Source organism: Martes martes (genome assembly GCF_963455335.1).
Source record: "Martes martes genome assembly, chromosome: 1".
NCBI classification, from domain to species: Eukaryota; Metazoa; Chordata; class Mammalia; order Carnivora; family Mustelidae; genus Martes; species Martes martes.
Genome location: NC_137888.1, coordinates 17,597,398 through 17,615,440, shown reverse-complemented (window position 1 = coordinate 17,615,440; position 18,043 = coordinate 17,597,398). Strand labels below are relative to the sequence as shown.

At 37.7% G+C, this 18,043-nt stretch overlaps 1 protein-coding gene across 1 annotated transcript in view; it reads right to left on the bottom strand.

The window, feature by feature from the left end:
- Nucleotides 1-7,612: 7,612 nt before the first annotated feature.
- Nucleotides 7,613-18,043, bottom strand: part of CYYR1 (cysteine and tyrosine rich 1) — a 98,188-nt gene continuing 87,757 nt past the window's right edge. The window contains exon 4 of the mRNA XM_080809206.1: nucleotides 7,613-10,845. Within this exon, the coding sequence (XP_080665332.1) occupies nucleotides 10,661-10,845 (185 nt within the window). The 3' untranslated portion in view covers nucleotides 7,613-10,660. The remainder of the gene's footprint in view (nucleotides 10,846-18,043) is intronic.

Here is an 18,043-nt window from a genome sequence, read left to right as displayed (position 1 = left end):
GTCATGGAAACAAGATGAGATCTCTTATTTACTTATTGCCTAAAACCAAAAGTGATTCAGAAAATGATTCCCCTGTCTCCCCTCACACTAAGATGTGTCAGGCAGTGCACTCTCAAAAGCTGCTCAAAGGTGGATTGGAAAAGGGGAAGCAGAACCAAAACGGAATCAAAGAGTCTCACCACACAATTTTTAAAGAACCATTTATTCCTTAAGGCATCCAGAAAAGGCAAAATTCCCAGCACATGTTTCTGCAGTTCCAAACATTCCCTTACATTTGTTTTCCATTTTTAGTGAAGGTATTCAAGATTAGGTTAGGTGGCAACTTGATCCGTTGAACACTCATCTGGAAACTTGTCTCTGAATTCTTTTCTTGATGGAGATTAAGTATCTTGGAACGAAGTTGAAACAAAGGCTAGAACTGGCACCACGTTAAGACTTGTCCATAAGGTATGTGTTGTGTGGTTCACTTTATTCCGTGCCAAAATGCGACGTGTTTTAGTGCAGCTCATAAATGAAGCTCATGAGAAACATAAACGTGGTGAGTCTCCATTCAGTATTCCTGAGCAGCACGCCCCTGGTTAGCATGGCCCCGTGATTGTCACTGACTGTGTCCTACCTGTCAGTTCACTAAAAGCAATTTGATCAAAGCCGAGCTTGGCCCTGCAATTCTTTCAGCTGTTGAGCTGGTATATTCCTGTTAGACGGAAGACTGCCTAAACTCCAAATAATGGACTTACAGAGAATGAGATGAAATATCTCTGCCATGGTAGGCTGACTACTAAGATCGCTAATGCTCTCGCCTCCTGGTATTTGTGCCCTCATGTAATCTCTTCCTCTTTTGTGCAGACTTGACCTAGTGACCTGATTCTAAGAACCTGAACATGGAAAAAGTGATGGGATGTCACTTCCAAGATTGGGTTTTAAGCCGGTGATTCCCCTTGCTGGCACTAGATTTTGCTAGCACGTCCTCTCATTTTGACTTGCTTGCTTGCGCTGGGGAAGCAAGTTGACATAGTTCAAGTTGCAAGTGGTCTCTGGCCAGTAGCCAGTGAGTAAATGACGATCTTAGTTCAAAAGCCTACAAGGAATAGAATCCTGTCAACAGAATCCTCCACGCATGCGAATGAGTTTGGAGGCAGACCTTCAGTTGCACATTGAAATGACCATGGCCCTGTGGGAGTCCCTGAGCCAGGGGGCCCAGATGAGCCGCACCCAGGTTCCAGGCCTAGAGAGACTGAGATCATTAATGGTGTTATTTCAAGCGGCTAAGTTCTAAGCTAATTTGTTACACAGCAGTGGTATTTATCTGCTTATAGAAATGGTAAGGCTCAGGAGTGGGAGTACAGAAATTGGAAAGAGGACAGGTATATATATGTGTCTCTCTGAGTCACCAGGCCTGATGGAATCTTTATGACAGATGTTTTCAGGATACTGTTTATAATCATGGCAAAACCTGGCAAGGGCGGTGTTATTCACGTATTTCGGATAAAACCGAGGTTATGACAGCTGAGTTCTTTGGCTCAGAACACATAGCTAGAAGGTGCCAGAGATGAGAGAAACAAAGTCTCTCTTACACTGAAGCCTTTGATCTTTCCTCTGCTTCACCACCGTAGGTGGCAAGGGTGGGGTGTGGCTGAGGGTGGAAATGGAGATCTTTTCAAAGGTTATTATGGTGCTTTCCTTTCTGGAGGCTCAACACAGTTTGAAATAAATCATACCACACAGAGGGGTTGTAGCAGATGAGCATTGAACTTACAAGTTTGGGCCTATAATTAGAAAATTAAAATTCCACATTTCGACTACATTCTGACCGAGGATCCGGAAGTCCTTAGCAGCTTCCGTGACATAATTAGTAGATGATCACGTGACTTGGGCAGTCTGATGGTAGGTTGTTTTAGTTAAGTTACAAATAAAGCAATAGCTCTCAGAACTCCACTTTCGATGGGCTCCACATAGTCTGATGCGTCCTGGACTCTACCTCCCTTAGAGCCAAAAGTTGCTGAAATGGGTTTGGCTAAACAAGGACAGGTTGAGAGTAGAATGGATGAATGTGCTGCTTTCATTTGGTGGCAGGAACAAGATTATGAAATAATGGAAGAGAACAGCGCAGTGCTGCACTCTAGGAAGATTTGTTTGGTCCTGGATGCTCCTAGAGTGGCTTCTAGGCTGAGCAAAGCAGAGCAGAGCAGCTCAACAGAATGGAGTAGACTGTGAGCTGTATCGCTCCTGGGCCAGGTCCAGGGCCCCTCTTCTAGATTCAGCCCTTCAGCTCTTGTAATAGCTTCCCTGCTCCTGGCCCTGAGAAGAGATCCATTCCAGATCACAGTCTTACTTCCACAGCCATGGCCTCTTCACACCTATTGTGGAGGACATCACAGTTAATGACAAAGCGCACAGTTTCTCCTAGGCCAGATGACTGTAGTGCCGCTTCTTTACCTCCTTCCTGCTACCTCACTGCATTTTACATTGATTTTTCTTGAGCAGCACTGCCCAGTGAGCTAGCCGCTAGTTACACAAAGCTATTGATGCAGCATTTGGATTGTGGTTAGTGAGACTAAGAAGTGGATTTTTCATCTAATTTAATTTTGGTTTATTTAAATTTGGTTTATTTAAATTCAGATAACCATATGTAGTTGATGGCTAATGTGCTGGATAGCACAATTCCAGAGGCTGTCATCCTTATGGCAGTCTTTTGTTAATTTTGCTAATATTTATAGAACTTTTCCTATGTGCTGGGCACTCTTCTTAAAATTTTGCATGCATTCATCCAATTTTCACAAAACCTGATTAATTTCATTATATTATTTACATTTTCCAGAGCAGAAAGTTAAATTTCATAGTGATGAAATGGCCTTTCTCCCATCATACAAGCAGGAGACAGGATTCAAAAGAAAGTCTATCTGGCTTCAGTCCTGTGTTTCTATGCAAAAGAATGAGGCTAAATCAGCAGAAATGAAGGGTGAAACAAAATGAGCACAAAACAATTAAAATATAACCCTTGTTATAATGAGTTATTTCATTTTTTTGCTTACTGTAAACCCTCTGGCCGCAGAACACACATTAGTTTTAAAATAACCATAATTCAAAGCTTTCACATTATAGACCATTTTCCTTCAGTGTGTAAGATCTACAAAAATATCAGTGAACTCCAAAAGTCTATATGGGTAATGTGCCCATTTATGCTCTTGTGACACTAAATACAAATAGTAAAAATAGTCATTGCTTTTAGGTCTTTGGGTCTGTGCTGTGCCTTAAGGGAAGCCATAAAACAACTCAGAGGAGGAATGGTGTGGACTCATGGCTCCCTATGTGGGTAATGTTTGCAGAACATAGGAGGTATGCAATAAATGTTTATTGATGGCAAAGATGATGAGAATTCAATTTGTGCTGGTCTTTTCCTCTCCATTTTTCTTAAGGAATTTATGGCTTATTTGCAACCAACATTGTGAATGTCACAGAGACCCCCACACTTTGAGTTGCAGAGCTGCCATGTAATTGGATCTGATCACACTTGCAGAAGAGAGAGAAAGCATATGTACTGTTAAAATTGTGCTAAAATTCCAGTCCCTAGAATAGGCTGGAATTCTTGAATTCTTGGTGTCCTTATAAATCAGAAAATAATCAGTGCCTACAAATCAAGCAAGTCATTCAAAACAAATCTAGCTTTTAGATCTCACTGAAAGTTAGACCTCCTTTCAGTTAGATCAATGTATTTGAAAGAAAATGTGCTACTTACGTGAACTACTAAGTTTCCTAACTATAAGGACAGAAACTATAATTTTATACCTTAAGGCATTTCTTTTGATTATTTTATTCAGCAGAAATCTTAGCATCATTTTGGGACTTCATTGAATTATGATGATGATGTTAGATTAAACATTTTAGATTTAATTGCAAAGTGACATAAAAATTTGAACATCTCTTCCCAGTATTTTTTTTTATGCATGCAGTACAGTGTTTAAGCAGACTTGTAATAAAGATCTTTCTAGGGCATCTGGATGACTCCGTCAGTTAAGCATCTGCCTTCAGCTCAGGTCATGATCCCAGAGTCCTGGGATAGAGTCCTGCACTGGGTTCAATCTCAGGGTCCTGGGATCAAGCCCTGCATCCGGCTCTCTGCTCAGCAGGGAGCCTGCCCCCCCCCCCTTCTTTCTGCCTGCCTCTCTGCCTACTTGTGATCTCTCTGTCAAATAAATGAATAAAAATCTTAAAAAAAGAACAAATAAATAAAATCTTAAAAAAAATCAAAGATCTTTCTAACCCACTACTAGCAAGTTGTGTTCGTCACAGTGTTCTTTTGGTGAACAGAAGTGATACACAGTTTTGTTGTTCAGTTTTATTGAGAAATAACTGACATGTACTACTGTTTAAGTTTAAGGCACAAAGCATGATAGTTTAATTTACATATGTTGTAAAATGATTATCATTATAGGTTTAACTAACATCCATGTTCTCATATAGATACAATAAAATGCAAGTAAAGAAAAATAAAAGAAAAAAATGTTTTTCTTATGATGAGAACTCTTCAGATTTACTACAGCAGCGTTAGCTTTAGTCCTTATGTTGCATATTACATCCCTAGTGCTTATTTATCTGATAACTGGAAGTTTGTAACATTTGACCACCTTCCTCTAATTCCCACTCCTCCCATCTGCCACCTCTGGTAACTGCAAGTCTGATCTCCTTATCTATGAGTTGTCGCTGTTTTCTTTAAGATTTTATATATAAGTGAGATCATGTGGGATTTGTCTTTTTTTTTTTTGTCTGAATAATTTCACTTAATATATTACTCTTAAGGTCCTCCTTGTTGTCCCAAATAATAGGATTTCCTTGTTTTTTAATGGCTGAATTACATTCATTTGTGTACACACACACACACACACACACACACACGACAACTTCCTTATCCATTCATCTATTGATGGATACATTGTTTGTTTCCTTGTCTTGGCTATTGTAAATAATGCTGCTATGAACATGGGCATACAAGATATCTTTTTGAGGTAGTATTTCCATTTTCTTTGGATATATTCTCAGAAGTGGAATAGCTAGATCATTTGATAGTTCTATTTTTAATTTTTTAATGGTTCCTCCATAATATTTTCCATAGTAGCTGCATCAGTTTACAGTCTCACAGCAGAATCTCTTAGGATCCTTTGAATTTCTGTGCTATCAGCTATAACGTCTCCTTTTCTATTTATGATTGTGTTGATTTGGGTCTTTTCTCTTTTTTTCCTTAGTTGGTCTGGCTAGGGTTTTGTCAATTTTATCTTTTTAAAGAGCCAACACTTAGTTTGCTTTATTTTTTCTATTATTTTTCTATTCTCTATTTCTGCTCTAATCTTCATTATTTTCTTTCTTTTGCTAACTTTGGGCTTAATTTGTTCTTCTTTTTCTAGTTCCTTAAGGCATAGATTAGGTTTTTTATTTAGGATCTTTCTTACCTCTTAATGTAGGCATTTATTACTATGAACTTCTCTCTCAAAACTGCTTTTGCTACATCCCATAAGTTCTAGTATGTTGTGTTTCCATTTTTGCTTGTCTCAATAAGCTTTTTTATTCCCCCTTTAATTTCTTCTTTAATCTGCTGGTTGTTGAGGACATTGTTAATTTCTATGTCTCTGTGAATTTTCCGGTTTTCTTCTTGTTACTGATTTTCTAGTTTCACACTATTGTGATCAGAGAAGATACTTGGTAGGATTTCAGTCTTTCTGAATTTGCTAAAACTTGTTTTGTGGCCTAATACATGGTCTGTCCAAGAAAATGTTTCATGTGCTCTTAGGAAGAATGTGCCTTCTGCTGTTGTTGGTTAGAATGTTCTGTACACTTCTGTTAGATCCATTTGGTCCTATAGTGATGTTCAAATCCACTGTTTCCTTGTTCTCTGTCTGATCAATCCATTGTTGAGAGTGGGGTCTTAAAATCCTCAACAATTATTGTAGTACTGTTTATTTCTCCTTTTTTAGCTCTGTTAGTTTTTGTTTTATATATTTAGGTGCTCCTATCTCGGGCACTTAAATATTTACAATTGTTATATCTTTTTGATATGTTGACACTTTTATTATCACATAATGACATTTTTGGACTCTCTCTCTCTCTTTTTAACCATTTTCAGTTTATTTTGTTTGATATAAATATAGCTATCCCTACCTTTTTTGGGGGGGGGGATCACAATTTGCCTTAAATGTTTTTTTTCTCTCTGTTCACATTCAGTGTCAGTCCATGTTGTGTCTTTAAGGCTAAAGTGTGTCTCTTTTAGGTTGATATTGTTGGATCTTGTTTTTTAAATCCACTCAGACATTCTACATCTTTTGGTTGAAGAATGTAATGCATTTACATTTAATGTAATTGTTTATAGGTAAGGGCTTACTGTTGCCATTTTGTTAATTTTTTTCCTCATTTTTTTTTTTGTTAGATCCATTGTTCCTGGTTTCTTATCTTGCTGTCTTTTTTTGTGTTTTGATTTTTTTGGTATCAAAATGTTTTGACTTATTTATTATGTTCTTTTGTGTGATTATGACAAGATCTTCCATTGTGGTTACCATGAGGCATGCATAATATATCTTAAACTGATAACACCCCATTTTAAACCTATATTAAGCCTATTAATAAATAACACTTTCAATACTTTGTACTTTTACTTCTGCCCCTCACATTTTAGATTATTGCTGTTACAATTTATTTCTTTAATATGGTGTAACTAATAACAGATTATTGTATTTATGGTTATTTTTGCTACATTCTTTAAAATAATTTTAAAACAGAGCTGTGAGTGAATGATGTATCACTATTACCATATTGAAGAATCCAGTTATGACTATATATTTGCCATTGCCAGTGAGGTTCATGTTACCTTTTTGTGTTTTTATTTCTTGTAAATAAGCTTTTGTTTGTTTAAGACAGTCTTTATCTCTTCTTCATTTCTGAAGGACAGCTTTGCCAGGCATAGTATAGAATTTTGGTTGGCAGTTTATTTTCTTTCAATATTTTGAATACAGCATCCCATTTTCTCCTGGCCTGAAGAGTTTCTGTTGAGAAATCCAATAATCTTATGGGGAGTTCCTGGTATATAAGTTCTCTCTTTCCTCTTAGTGCTATTAAAAAATATTTTATCTTTGACTTTTGAAAATATAATTATATTGTATATTATATAATTATGTATTATATATTATATAATTATAATGTGTCTCAGTGTAGCCCTCTATCCTTAGGTTCAATCTGGGATCCTTTGGGCCATATGGATCTATACAACCATTTTTCTCCCCAGGTTCAGGAAGTTTTTAACCATTATTGCTTTCTGTCCCTTTCTATTTTTTCCTTCTGGAATTCCTATGAAGCAAATATTGTTTCTTTTCATTGTCATATAATTTCCATATGCTTTCTTTGCTGTTTTTAATTTTTCTTTCTCCTTTGGGTAATTTCCATTGTTCTATCCTTCAGGTTGATGATTTTTTTTCTGCATGTTTGAATCTACTTTTGAAATTCTATCAAATTCTTCAGTTCATTTACTGAATTTTTCAACTTTGAGATTTCTGTTTTTGTTTTTTCGATGATGGCTATTTCCTTGTCAAACTTCTCCTTCTGTTCATGCATTGTTTTCCTAATTTTGTTTAGTTGTCTGTCTCTGTTCTCTTGAAGTTCATTGAACTTCTTTAAGAGATTTGTTCTGAATTCTTTGATACTTTATAGGTTTATTTTTTTATGGTCAGTTGTTGAGCTTTATTAGTTTCCTTTGGTGGTGTCATATTTACCCGATTTTTCATGAACTTTGATTTCTTGCATTGGTATGAGTATTTGAGTAATTAATCTCTTCTTCCAGGCTTTACAGGTTTGCTTTGGCAGTGATGGTTCTTTACTAGTCATCTCATTTTTTTTTTTCTGGGTGTGTCTGTTGGTAATGTCTTTGGGTAGGTGGGGCCTATTATTATGGACTATTTTGGGTGAGGCAACTATTTAAGTTCTGAGGACAGGGATGGAGTATTGTGCCACTGGCTGAAAATAGTTGGATATGACTGCTGGCTTGGTTCCCTATCCAAGTGATGATGTAGGATGGGGTCGTCAGTTGCCTTATTCTCTGCTCAGACTTACTAGATGATTGGGACTGGGTCTATATTCAGTAGTAGATGGAGTTATGTTCCCTGCTTCCCTGCTCTGGTAGGGCAGCAGCCAAGGTTCAGGGCCCACAGAGATCATTGTTTAGGGGCTTCAAATCAGGCCAGAGTGTCCACTGAATTCCCTGGTCAGGTGATGGTCTGCAGATGGAGGAATCCACGGGCTGTGCTCACTGTTCAAGTGCCACTGTATATAGGGCTTTTAGATGGACTCTGTGGTTTCCCGTGTACTCTGGTTAGGTTTCCTGGTCAGGTAGCTGAAGGCTATATTTAGCCATGAGCAAGGCCATGCATCAGATTCCCTTCCTGTGTGCAACTGGAGAAGCAGCTGTAAAACTGGTAAAGCTCTTTTTGTCTTAACTCAAGAAGACCCATGCCTTAAGTTCCTTGGCCAAATGAGGCCAATGGCTCTGCAAACTACTGGCTCTGTCTGCTCTTCTCTCAGCTCAAGTGCCACTGGACCACATAGCTTCCAGGAGTTGTCTCTAGACTTCTTGTCAGATGGGGCTGAAGGCACTCTCCACAGTGGGTGGGGCTGTGGCTCAGTATTCTGCCTCAGTATGAGCAAACTGGGGTGTGGGGCTGGCAAACATCTTGTTTGAGGATCTGAATCAGGCAGACTTGTACCTCTTCCAAGTTCTCTGGTCAGAGTGTACCCCCAACTTGGTTCTGCAGATGAGCAAAGCCACTGGTTGAGATTACTATTTAGGCACTGCCCATATGAACTTGGTCTGCCAAGATCTGTCTGCTGGTTGTTGCAAACCCTTCTTTCATTCTCTGTCATAGTTATATTTTCAATATATTGAAATTGAAATATATTGAAACATATTCGACATACTGAAATTGCAATTCCAGTAGTATGCAATGAGAGTATGGGTGTCCACCGAATGACCCACAATGCTGGGTGGAGGAGGGCTGGTTGTTCCCTCATAGGTTCTCTTTTCCATTGGAGGAACTGGAGGCTCAGGAGACACCTCTCACCATGGTGCTGCACTGTCCTGGGGAATAGGCAGTATAGTCAAGATGCAGTAACTTCTCTAATCCAGTCTATCTTGATCTCTGAAGTGCATGGGGTGGTGGTGGTGGGGGGGATCTTCAGCCTCAGTCCTGCATTCTAGGATTCTCTCAGTGGTGTCTCGTTTTTGGATAGTTGTTGGCTATTCTTCTTATGAGACGGAGCAAATTCAGTAATGATGTACATCACCATTTTAGTGATATCAGTCTCCCCCAATATTTTGTCAATGTAAATTTTTAAATACATGAAAGGGCCCACATAAAAGTATAAGTGTTAAGGTCACTTGCAGCAAAATACAGCACATTGGAATTACTTAACCAAAAATTTTATGCTTGAAGGCAGGCACTTCATAACATTTGGATTTGGCAAAAAGCAACAGTTTGATGTCAATATCTTAACCTTTCTATTAACTGTGTGGATTTTCAAGGGAATATATTTTCACAATATTACAGAAGAGAAACAAATCCGTCTAAACTACACATGAATGGAATTCCAGAGAACAATGATGCAAATTTTATTTTCCCTTCTTCTTTTCATAAACTGTTATATATCTTCACAGTCAAGTTCTACGGTTTTACTCCCTGATGTAAAATCCCATGGGGATATTTGGCTTCTAATCTTTCAGTCTTAAATAAACTATCTGTTGCTTGTGGAACTTGATACAATTTTTTTTCCCCCCACAGTTGGAATAACCTTTGTTATAATAAACCACTGATTAAAGTCAGATGATTTTTTAGGTGGCAGTAGCTAGCACTGAAGAGTTATTGACTTCAAGAAGCTGTGGAGTCCCTTTAATCCTGTTTTAACTGTCTTAAATATAAGATTAAACTACTCTAGTTGTTTTCATTCTTGGAGGCATAGAAATTTACTTCACACTTAACTGAACCATGAGCAGAATGCTTGGCACCCAGTGGACCCCATTACCATTTGATTTACCTGTCCTTTCTATCTACCAGATAGACAGATTCTGTTCGAAGTCTTGGTAATACGGAACTTCACAAAACAATCTAGTCAATAAGGAAGCTCTAGCTCCTCGTTCTCATCCTGAAACCAAAGTTCCTTTGTCTTATCCAGAAACCAAAGTTCCTGTGCTTCCATCCAGTGCTTTAAACAATGAAAGGCACAGAGTAGGCTCTCATGCACTTGAACAGTATTTATTGATGAACAAAGGAATGAATAATTCTGATTCTGACTTCTAAGACTACACAGAATATAGTTATTTCCTTATGTAGTCCAGGCTGTTCTCCTCTCTTACATCATTCTTCACTTTTCCAGGATCAGTACTACAGCTTCCTTAAGCAATATGATTTTCCGATGTTTTGTCTGTCTTATTACTCTTCTCTGAATGTGCTTGCATTGATCAGTACATCTCTTCAAATGTGATACCGTTGAACCAAACAATACTCCAGATGTGGTCAGCTCAGAGAGGGGTAAACACTCAGTATTTCTTAGCCCGGATATTCCCCTTGACATATTGTTTGGCCCAAAAAGGTATTCCTTAGAGCAGTCCTTTCCTGTTTCTGATAGAGACATTTTATTCCAGGCAAGATCTCTGATTGGCACATATTCTGGTCTGGGAGAAGGATGGTTTCCTTGAATTTCCAGGATAAGGAGGGGGTGGAGAACGCTGTGCTGAAGCCTGTGGGGTCGGGGAGTAGGGAGGTGGCAAGTCGGCACAGTATTCCATCTCATGGTCATAACTATAGGGCGGTGGTGCCACTGAAAAAGAAAAAGTAAAGGACATCAGGCATTTAGCAAATAATTGAGTGTCTACTGTGTTTAAACCACTGGGCTGAATACACTGGGAAAGAATATAATTTTTGCCTGCAAAAATCTTAAGTTTTATTGTGTTGAGGACATGTGTATAAAAAGGCAAGTGCTACAAAAAGTGGTACCATTGGCCAAAATGTTTAGAATTGTTGCTTAGGGAAAGTTTCTTGGAAATCTGATGCCAAATGAGCAGATAAAGAAAAGACTAGGCACTAATTCCAGATTGAACAAAAGCACAGAAGCAGGAGAACACTTTTGTTGAAAGCAAAAAGTACATGGAACAGGAAATGGGAAAAAGTGTTGAGAAATCTTATGGTATCATCATCCTGGTAGGCTTTGATTGTCACATAAGGAGCGTGTGATGTGCAGTTACCAGAGCTTTTTAGAATATGCTAGTGAATATGCTTTGAGAAGGTGATTTTCTCAGCAGTATGGATTGAAGTGGGCTGAAGAAAAGGAGAGATGATGTAATAGCATATGTGAAGGGTTATAAGAGACTCGTGGCATTAGGAGGAAAAAATCACAAGAGACCATAAGAGCAACTGAGTGCTTCATTGATGAGTAGGGAGGTAGAGAAAGAGTTGGAAAGTGAAAGAAGGTCTCCAGGTATTGGGCACTCTTTATTGGGCTCCTGTAACTTAGAAGGTTATGGAGCCTTTATAGGAATAAGAAAAAAAAGCAAGGGTGGGCAAGCACATTTGTGAATGGGAATGGAGAACTTAGTTTTCTAAACATTATTTGAAAATTAAAAAAAATTTTTTTACTGTAATATATTTCAGAGTGTTTTAAATCACATTTAAGGCACTTCATTATGACTAAGTAAGGATGTCTATTTTGTAGTGATCTCAATCCCATGTTAAGGGTTGGAAGAGAGGTACCCCTTGAGTGTTCCATGTCTTCAAGAACCAATCCTGCAACATCTTAGCAACCCCTCTAAGATTTGAATTATCATCAAGATCATGATTCTACTTAGAAATTGGCATGTATTAATTGCTTACTATGAATACAGCCTAAATTACAAGACTAGTGTCATAATAATGCAAATATTATAGCCAACTTTTTTAACAGAATGGCAGAAAAGAACAAACAACATTTCAGTAAACTTATTTTTAAAATATCTTCCAGAGATGCCTGGCTGGCTCAGCTGGTGGGGCATGTGACACTTGATCTCAGGGCCACATTGGGTGTAGAGATTACTTAAAAATAAAATCTCAAAAAAATAAAAAAAAATCTAAATTGTGCTCTTACCAATAAGAATATGGTAGTGTTCTGATCAATATGCATGCACAAACTTCACCCTATATGCAAATACTAACAAGTGTTTCTTCTGGGTCCCTTTAACTTGGCTTGCTTTACCAGGAGCTTGATGATCTGAACGACTTACTGATCAGCCTGTACTCAGGGATATGAGGACACAGAATTGGGTCACCTGAGAGAAGAGGAAAATGGAGACAGAGAACTGGGTGGGATGTCCTCTGGGGACTGCTCTACTGAGCAAAGGCTTTGAAAGTCTTCAGTGGGCTCTACAGGCAAAGGGCTTGTGGCAGAGGACACAGCTGTATCCAGTTTCTCTAAGGCTGCTTTAAACACTTGAGGCTGTGCTATCAAAAGCTTTGTTTTCTATAACAAAATGGAATGACTCCTGTGGAGTCTAAACACACATTCCCTCTGCATTACACCCACTCCTTTGCTTCATGATATCCAGGAGGACTAAGACAAAGAGGTTTAGATATACTTCAGCCAAGCTGAGAAATACAGGCTCCATGTAAAATAGGCAGTTACAGCTGGATGCCTATTGAACTTGTTTCTTATAAGCATGTGGTTCTAGGCTGTTTTTGTATTGAAGCTTTTCCCTGCCTCCCACTTGAGGAGCACACGCTGAATGATTCTACAGATTGATTTTGCATCATTCTCTGTCATGAAACTGTGGTGTCTATTTATGCTTTGGTAACAAAGCATTTATATTTTGCTGTCTGCATTAAAACTGCTAGAGGACATTTCAGTGAGATTCCCTATGGTTTATACAGCTGCATGTTGAACATGAAAATTTAAGATATGATTAGATTCATATAGCCTTCTACTTATATAGCCTTTGAATTTTGATAAAGTGATTATATAATGCAGAAGAGCAATATTTTGAGGACTATTCATCATGAAATAAACATGGCACATCTTTTATAGCATCAGTTACTGGAAGATATTTTGAAATAAGTCTTGTATAACTGTAGGCTGTGCTATCCTTCTTTCTTGCCGATAATAAGGTTTCACTAGGAAGTAAACTTTTCAAGGTATCAATTTTAGGAAAGTCCTGATTAACTCTAAAAGGTTTTGTTCTTTCTTAAAGGTCAAAACATCTTTAAAGAAATATAGATGCAGCTAGAGATATGGTGCCTTTGAAATTCTTTCATCATCAATATTCCAACTCTCTGATTTAAGGATAGCAAATATACCATTTATCCTTAATGTTATTTTAGTTTTCTACAATATTACAAAACATAGGGATAGTTACCTTTTTTATCTCTTCTCTATTGTTAAACGTAAAAATTTGTCTTGTCTTTTGGATATTTGATTCATAGCCAAACTATTTCTGAGCTTTTTTCATTTAAATTTATATATTTAAAGCTTCCTTATATCTGTTATTTTATTTGGTGTATTTTTGTGGAAAAGCTTATTTTTCTTAAGATTTAAATTTTGGTTGGGCGAAATTATCTATGTGGTTTCTTAAAAATCATTTGTGACATTGTTTTGTTACCAATCCTAAAGTTTTAATGTACTAGCTCTGTTTCAATAACCAAGGCATATCTTTTTATACCATTAACACCTCATTTTAATTATTATTGATTTTATTTTATTTTTTTAAAGATTTTATTTATTTATTTGACAGACAGAGATCACAAGTAGGGAGAGAGGCAGGCAGAGAAAGAGGGGGAAGCAAGCTCCCTGCTGAGCAGAGAGCCCGATGCGAGGCTCGATCCCAGAACCCCGGGACCATGACCTGAGCTGAAGGCAGAGGCTTTAACCCACTGAGCCACCCAAGCGCCCCAATTATTATTGATTTTAAATGGTTTTAATATCTAGTAGGACAGGTGAATCTCATGACTTTTTTTCAACATGTTTAAAAATTTTTGTATTGAGATATAATTGACATATAACATCATGCGAGTTTAAGGTGTATAACATGTTGATTTGATATATTTATATACTACAATATGATTACCACCTGTTAAATTAATTAAACAAGGAGCCCGTTAGACCGAAGTGGCTCTATTGTCATAGTGAGCAAACCAAAATGTAAGCCTGTAAGTGCTTCAAAGTTACAAAATCAAAACACTAAGGACAAACAATCACAAATTGTCAAATAAGCTTTAAGCTATAGCCAGTGAAATAATTTCCTTTCTTTGCTTCTACATTTGCTCTGTATAAGTCAGGGTACTCCTAACCTCTTCCAGTATGGTGTTGTCTGATTCAAATCAATTTTTGTTCAAATAAACTTAAAATTTCTAGTATGCCTCAATTTGTCTTTTAATACACCCTAGCATCAGCTTATAACATTTTTGAAAAGATCCCAGATCTTTTGACTTGATCCCAGATTCCTGTGATCATGACCTGAGCTGGAGGCAGATGCTTAGTCTACTGAGCCACCCAGGTGTCTGGAGCTTATGACATTTTTAGACTATTTCTAATATTGCTAGGAGCAAACCTACTCTTCCACCATCCCCCAAGCCAACCTACTCACAGTTTTCCTGAATCTTCTCAGAGCAGAAGCCCACAGGGCTCCTAGGAAAACCTCCACTGCCTCCACCCCCACCACAAAGCCCAATCCTGCCCATTTCTCCTCAACAGTGGCCCAAGATGCAATTCCCAAAAGGATGATATTATTAGAAGCTATCATTCCCCTTCCCCTCAGATTACATCAAGACAAGTTTAGTCATGTTTCACATTCCTCTGTAACCAAGAGGACAAACTCTTAGAACATCTTTCATTGTAGACCTCTAATTCTGGAAGCCTTTACACATCAAATCTCATTAATTTTCTAAACTTTCCCCACCACCTTTCACTGTGCTCAGGAGATCACAAAGTCTGTCATTCATATGCTCTTCTTTCCATCTCTTTACATGTGACTCTAGCTCAGAATATGAGAGGCCTTTTTCTAATTGTGTCTGTTTTCCAGAGAAATAAGATCTACTGAGAGCGAGAAAAGTAAGGGGGTTTTTGAACTTTGAGAAGAGAGAAGAATGCATGAGATAGTTGTGTCAGGGAGCAGAAGTGGACATTCACTGAACATTTCTATTTTCATTAAAGTCAGATTTTCCCTTGAGAGTGCAGCTTCCTCTGCAGGAGTATTAAATCAGAAGTATTCTCCCCACTCCCCAGCCCCCAACTTCCTACATCCTATAATGCCAGAAGATGCACTGGGTGTTTTCTTGGATTCTCGTAGCCATTTTTCAAACCATGGTCTATGTTCTCTCCTTAAAAACCTAACCTCTATCTTAGCATACACCACGAGATTATACTACTTTCTATTTCTCCTTGTTAATACCTCTGGTCTGCTCTGCCCTAGATTCTCATTCATTGATGGTTTAGCATCAGTCCTGTTACCTTTCTCTGCAACAGGACTTCTATTAGCATTCTTGATGATTTCATCATTCATACGTTGAGGTGAATTTCTAGCCCTAAGCTGGAGCTTTCTCCTACCCCAGGTACCACAGCAGCAAACCGAAACTTAGATAACTTTCATGTCCTTGTGAAGCTTCACTTGATGGGAAGCTTCACATATCCAGTCAGCTAAACCCCAAACATCAAGCCAACTCTAAGCTCTATACTTACTTCCTGCTCCTCTTCACCCCAAACAAGGTTAACGACGTGGCCCCAGCCAATCAGATATTTTCTATTTTTCTCTTGTTGTTGTTTTTTTTTAATTCTTTATCCTATAAAAGCTCCCTGCCTTCCACTTACTTTACAGTTCTCCGTAAAAGACTGTCCACTTCATGAAGTGTTAAACAGTGTGTTTGTATCACCTTAATTGTTTTCTTTAATCACTTTTTTAACATCTGGATTTTTTTGTGTTAAAAATCTTTTTCTCACCCTTGCTGTACCTATGTAAATCTGACCACTACTCTTTATCTTTCTAGAATACACATTCCAATGTATCTTGAATCTCACCTAGATTTCCAATTTTACTGATGACATTTAAAAAGTTAATTTAAACTGATGTCACCTCTTTCCTGTCTTCATGTCTTTCTCTATTCAGCTTAGATTTATGGTCCACCACTAAAATTATTTCTGTGCATTTATCATCAACCTTATCTTTTTTTTCTCCCTGTTGCCTGACAAAACTCTAATCTTGATTAAATTAAACATTTTGGCTCTCCCAGACTTGTATCTAGGAGCTTCATGTGGCTAGAGAAAAATGCATAATCATACTGACTGATATCATTTTCAATGAATGACTATATTCTTAAGTGTTGATACACTCTTGGCGTTGTTCGGAAATTATGCATTCCTATAAGTATTTCACCACTCCCCCTGCATTCTCTGAGATTCCTTGCCTATAAGCATCCCCTCAGCCCACTTTCAGGAGAAGATTTGCTTCTAATTTCAGTAAGAATATAGGCACAATCAGAAGAGAATATCCTCATATCACCAAATCCTTTGATGAGTACATGAAAGCCTTCACATGTTCAGTACATTTACTAATAAGGCAGCCCTCATTTGTGAATTCACTGATGCAAATAGAATTTTTACTTCTTTTTTTTAAAGATTTATTTGTTCATTTAAGAGAGAAAGAGAGTGTGCACATGTGCATGAGTGGGGTCAGGGGCAGAGAGAATCTTCAAGCAGACTCCCTGCTGAGCATGGAGCACTACCTGGGGCTTGGCCCCATGATCCGTGAGATCATAACCAGAGCCAAAACCAAGAGTTGGATGCTCAACTGTCTGAGCCACTCAGGTGCCCCTAGAGTATTGATTTTTTAATGAAATATTCCCAAGAGATTTTAAAGACTACAACTCAGTTATTTTATAGAATGTTCCTTAACCTCGCTTTGCCAGATCTATTCTCATGCTTAGATTCAGGCTGTGAACTTTCAGCCAGAATCCTACATATATGAAGTTGTGTCATCCTCAGAGTAATTAACACCCAAAGGTGCAAGATGTCCATCTACCCTGTTTTTGGTTATGTTAATCTTTACCACCTGGTCAAGATGTTGTCTGGTTTCTCCATTGTGTAATTACTATTTTTCTCCTTATAACTAGCAACAAATCTGGGACTAGACACTTTCTGACCATGCAAATGACCTGCTCCACTGCAACTTCTCCTCCCAGATTTAACACCATTAATGACTCTTGTTCCAAGCTTTTCTCATGATGGTTTTAAAATGATGATTTTTCCAATTCCACAACTCCTTTGTACATGTATCTTTTATAATTGTTCTGTTCCCAAGAACTTGCCCTGCTTTTCCAGGATTGACCTAAATCTATCTATTATCTCTCTATCTATCTAATCTATCATCAGTCACCAGGGGACTCAATAATAGACTTCAGATCACAAATATTTTGATAGTATTGAAATGTCTTGCTTTCCTTTGGTTGTCATTTGATTTTTATGTTTTTGCCAAGCCTTCTGTTATAGTCTTTCTATATTGTTTTCTTTCAGTGTGTATCATCAGAACCTATTTATTTTAAAGGATTAACATGATCACTTTCTTTTTTTCATTTTTTTTTTACAGTGAATTTCTGGAAAGTAGTGGAAGTATAAGACTTGACAAATAATTTTTATTTTCACACTAATGGTTTAAAAAATATTTAAACTGTTCATTCTACCCAACATGGCAGGAATAAAAAACTATTTTGGAAGGTCACTGTCCAACAAATAATCAGGTATAGAAGATCACCTTTTTTCAGTAATCCTCTCCCCAGTGCACAGTAATAATATTCATTGTAGGTATCCCCATTGGGCACTTTCACCAGGCTTTTCACAAGGCCTTCACCGAAGAATATGACCTTGGCTAAATTATTTTCTACTCAGGTATGTGCCCACCCCCCCCCCTGCTGAAGGACTATACAATAAATTAGGTTGTTATCTCATTTATCACAAGGCTAATTAATTAATGTGGGTAAAATATTTTATATTTCTAAGTATGGAAGAC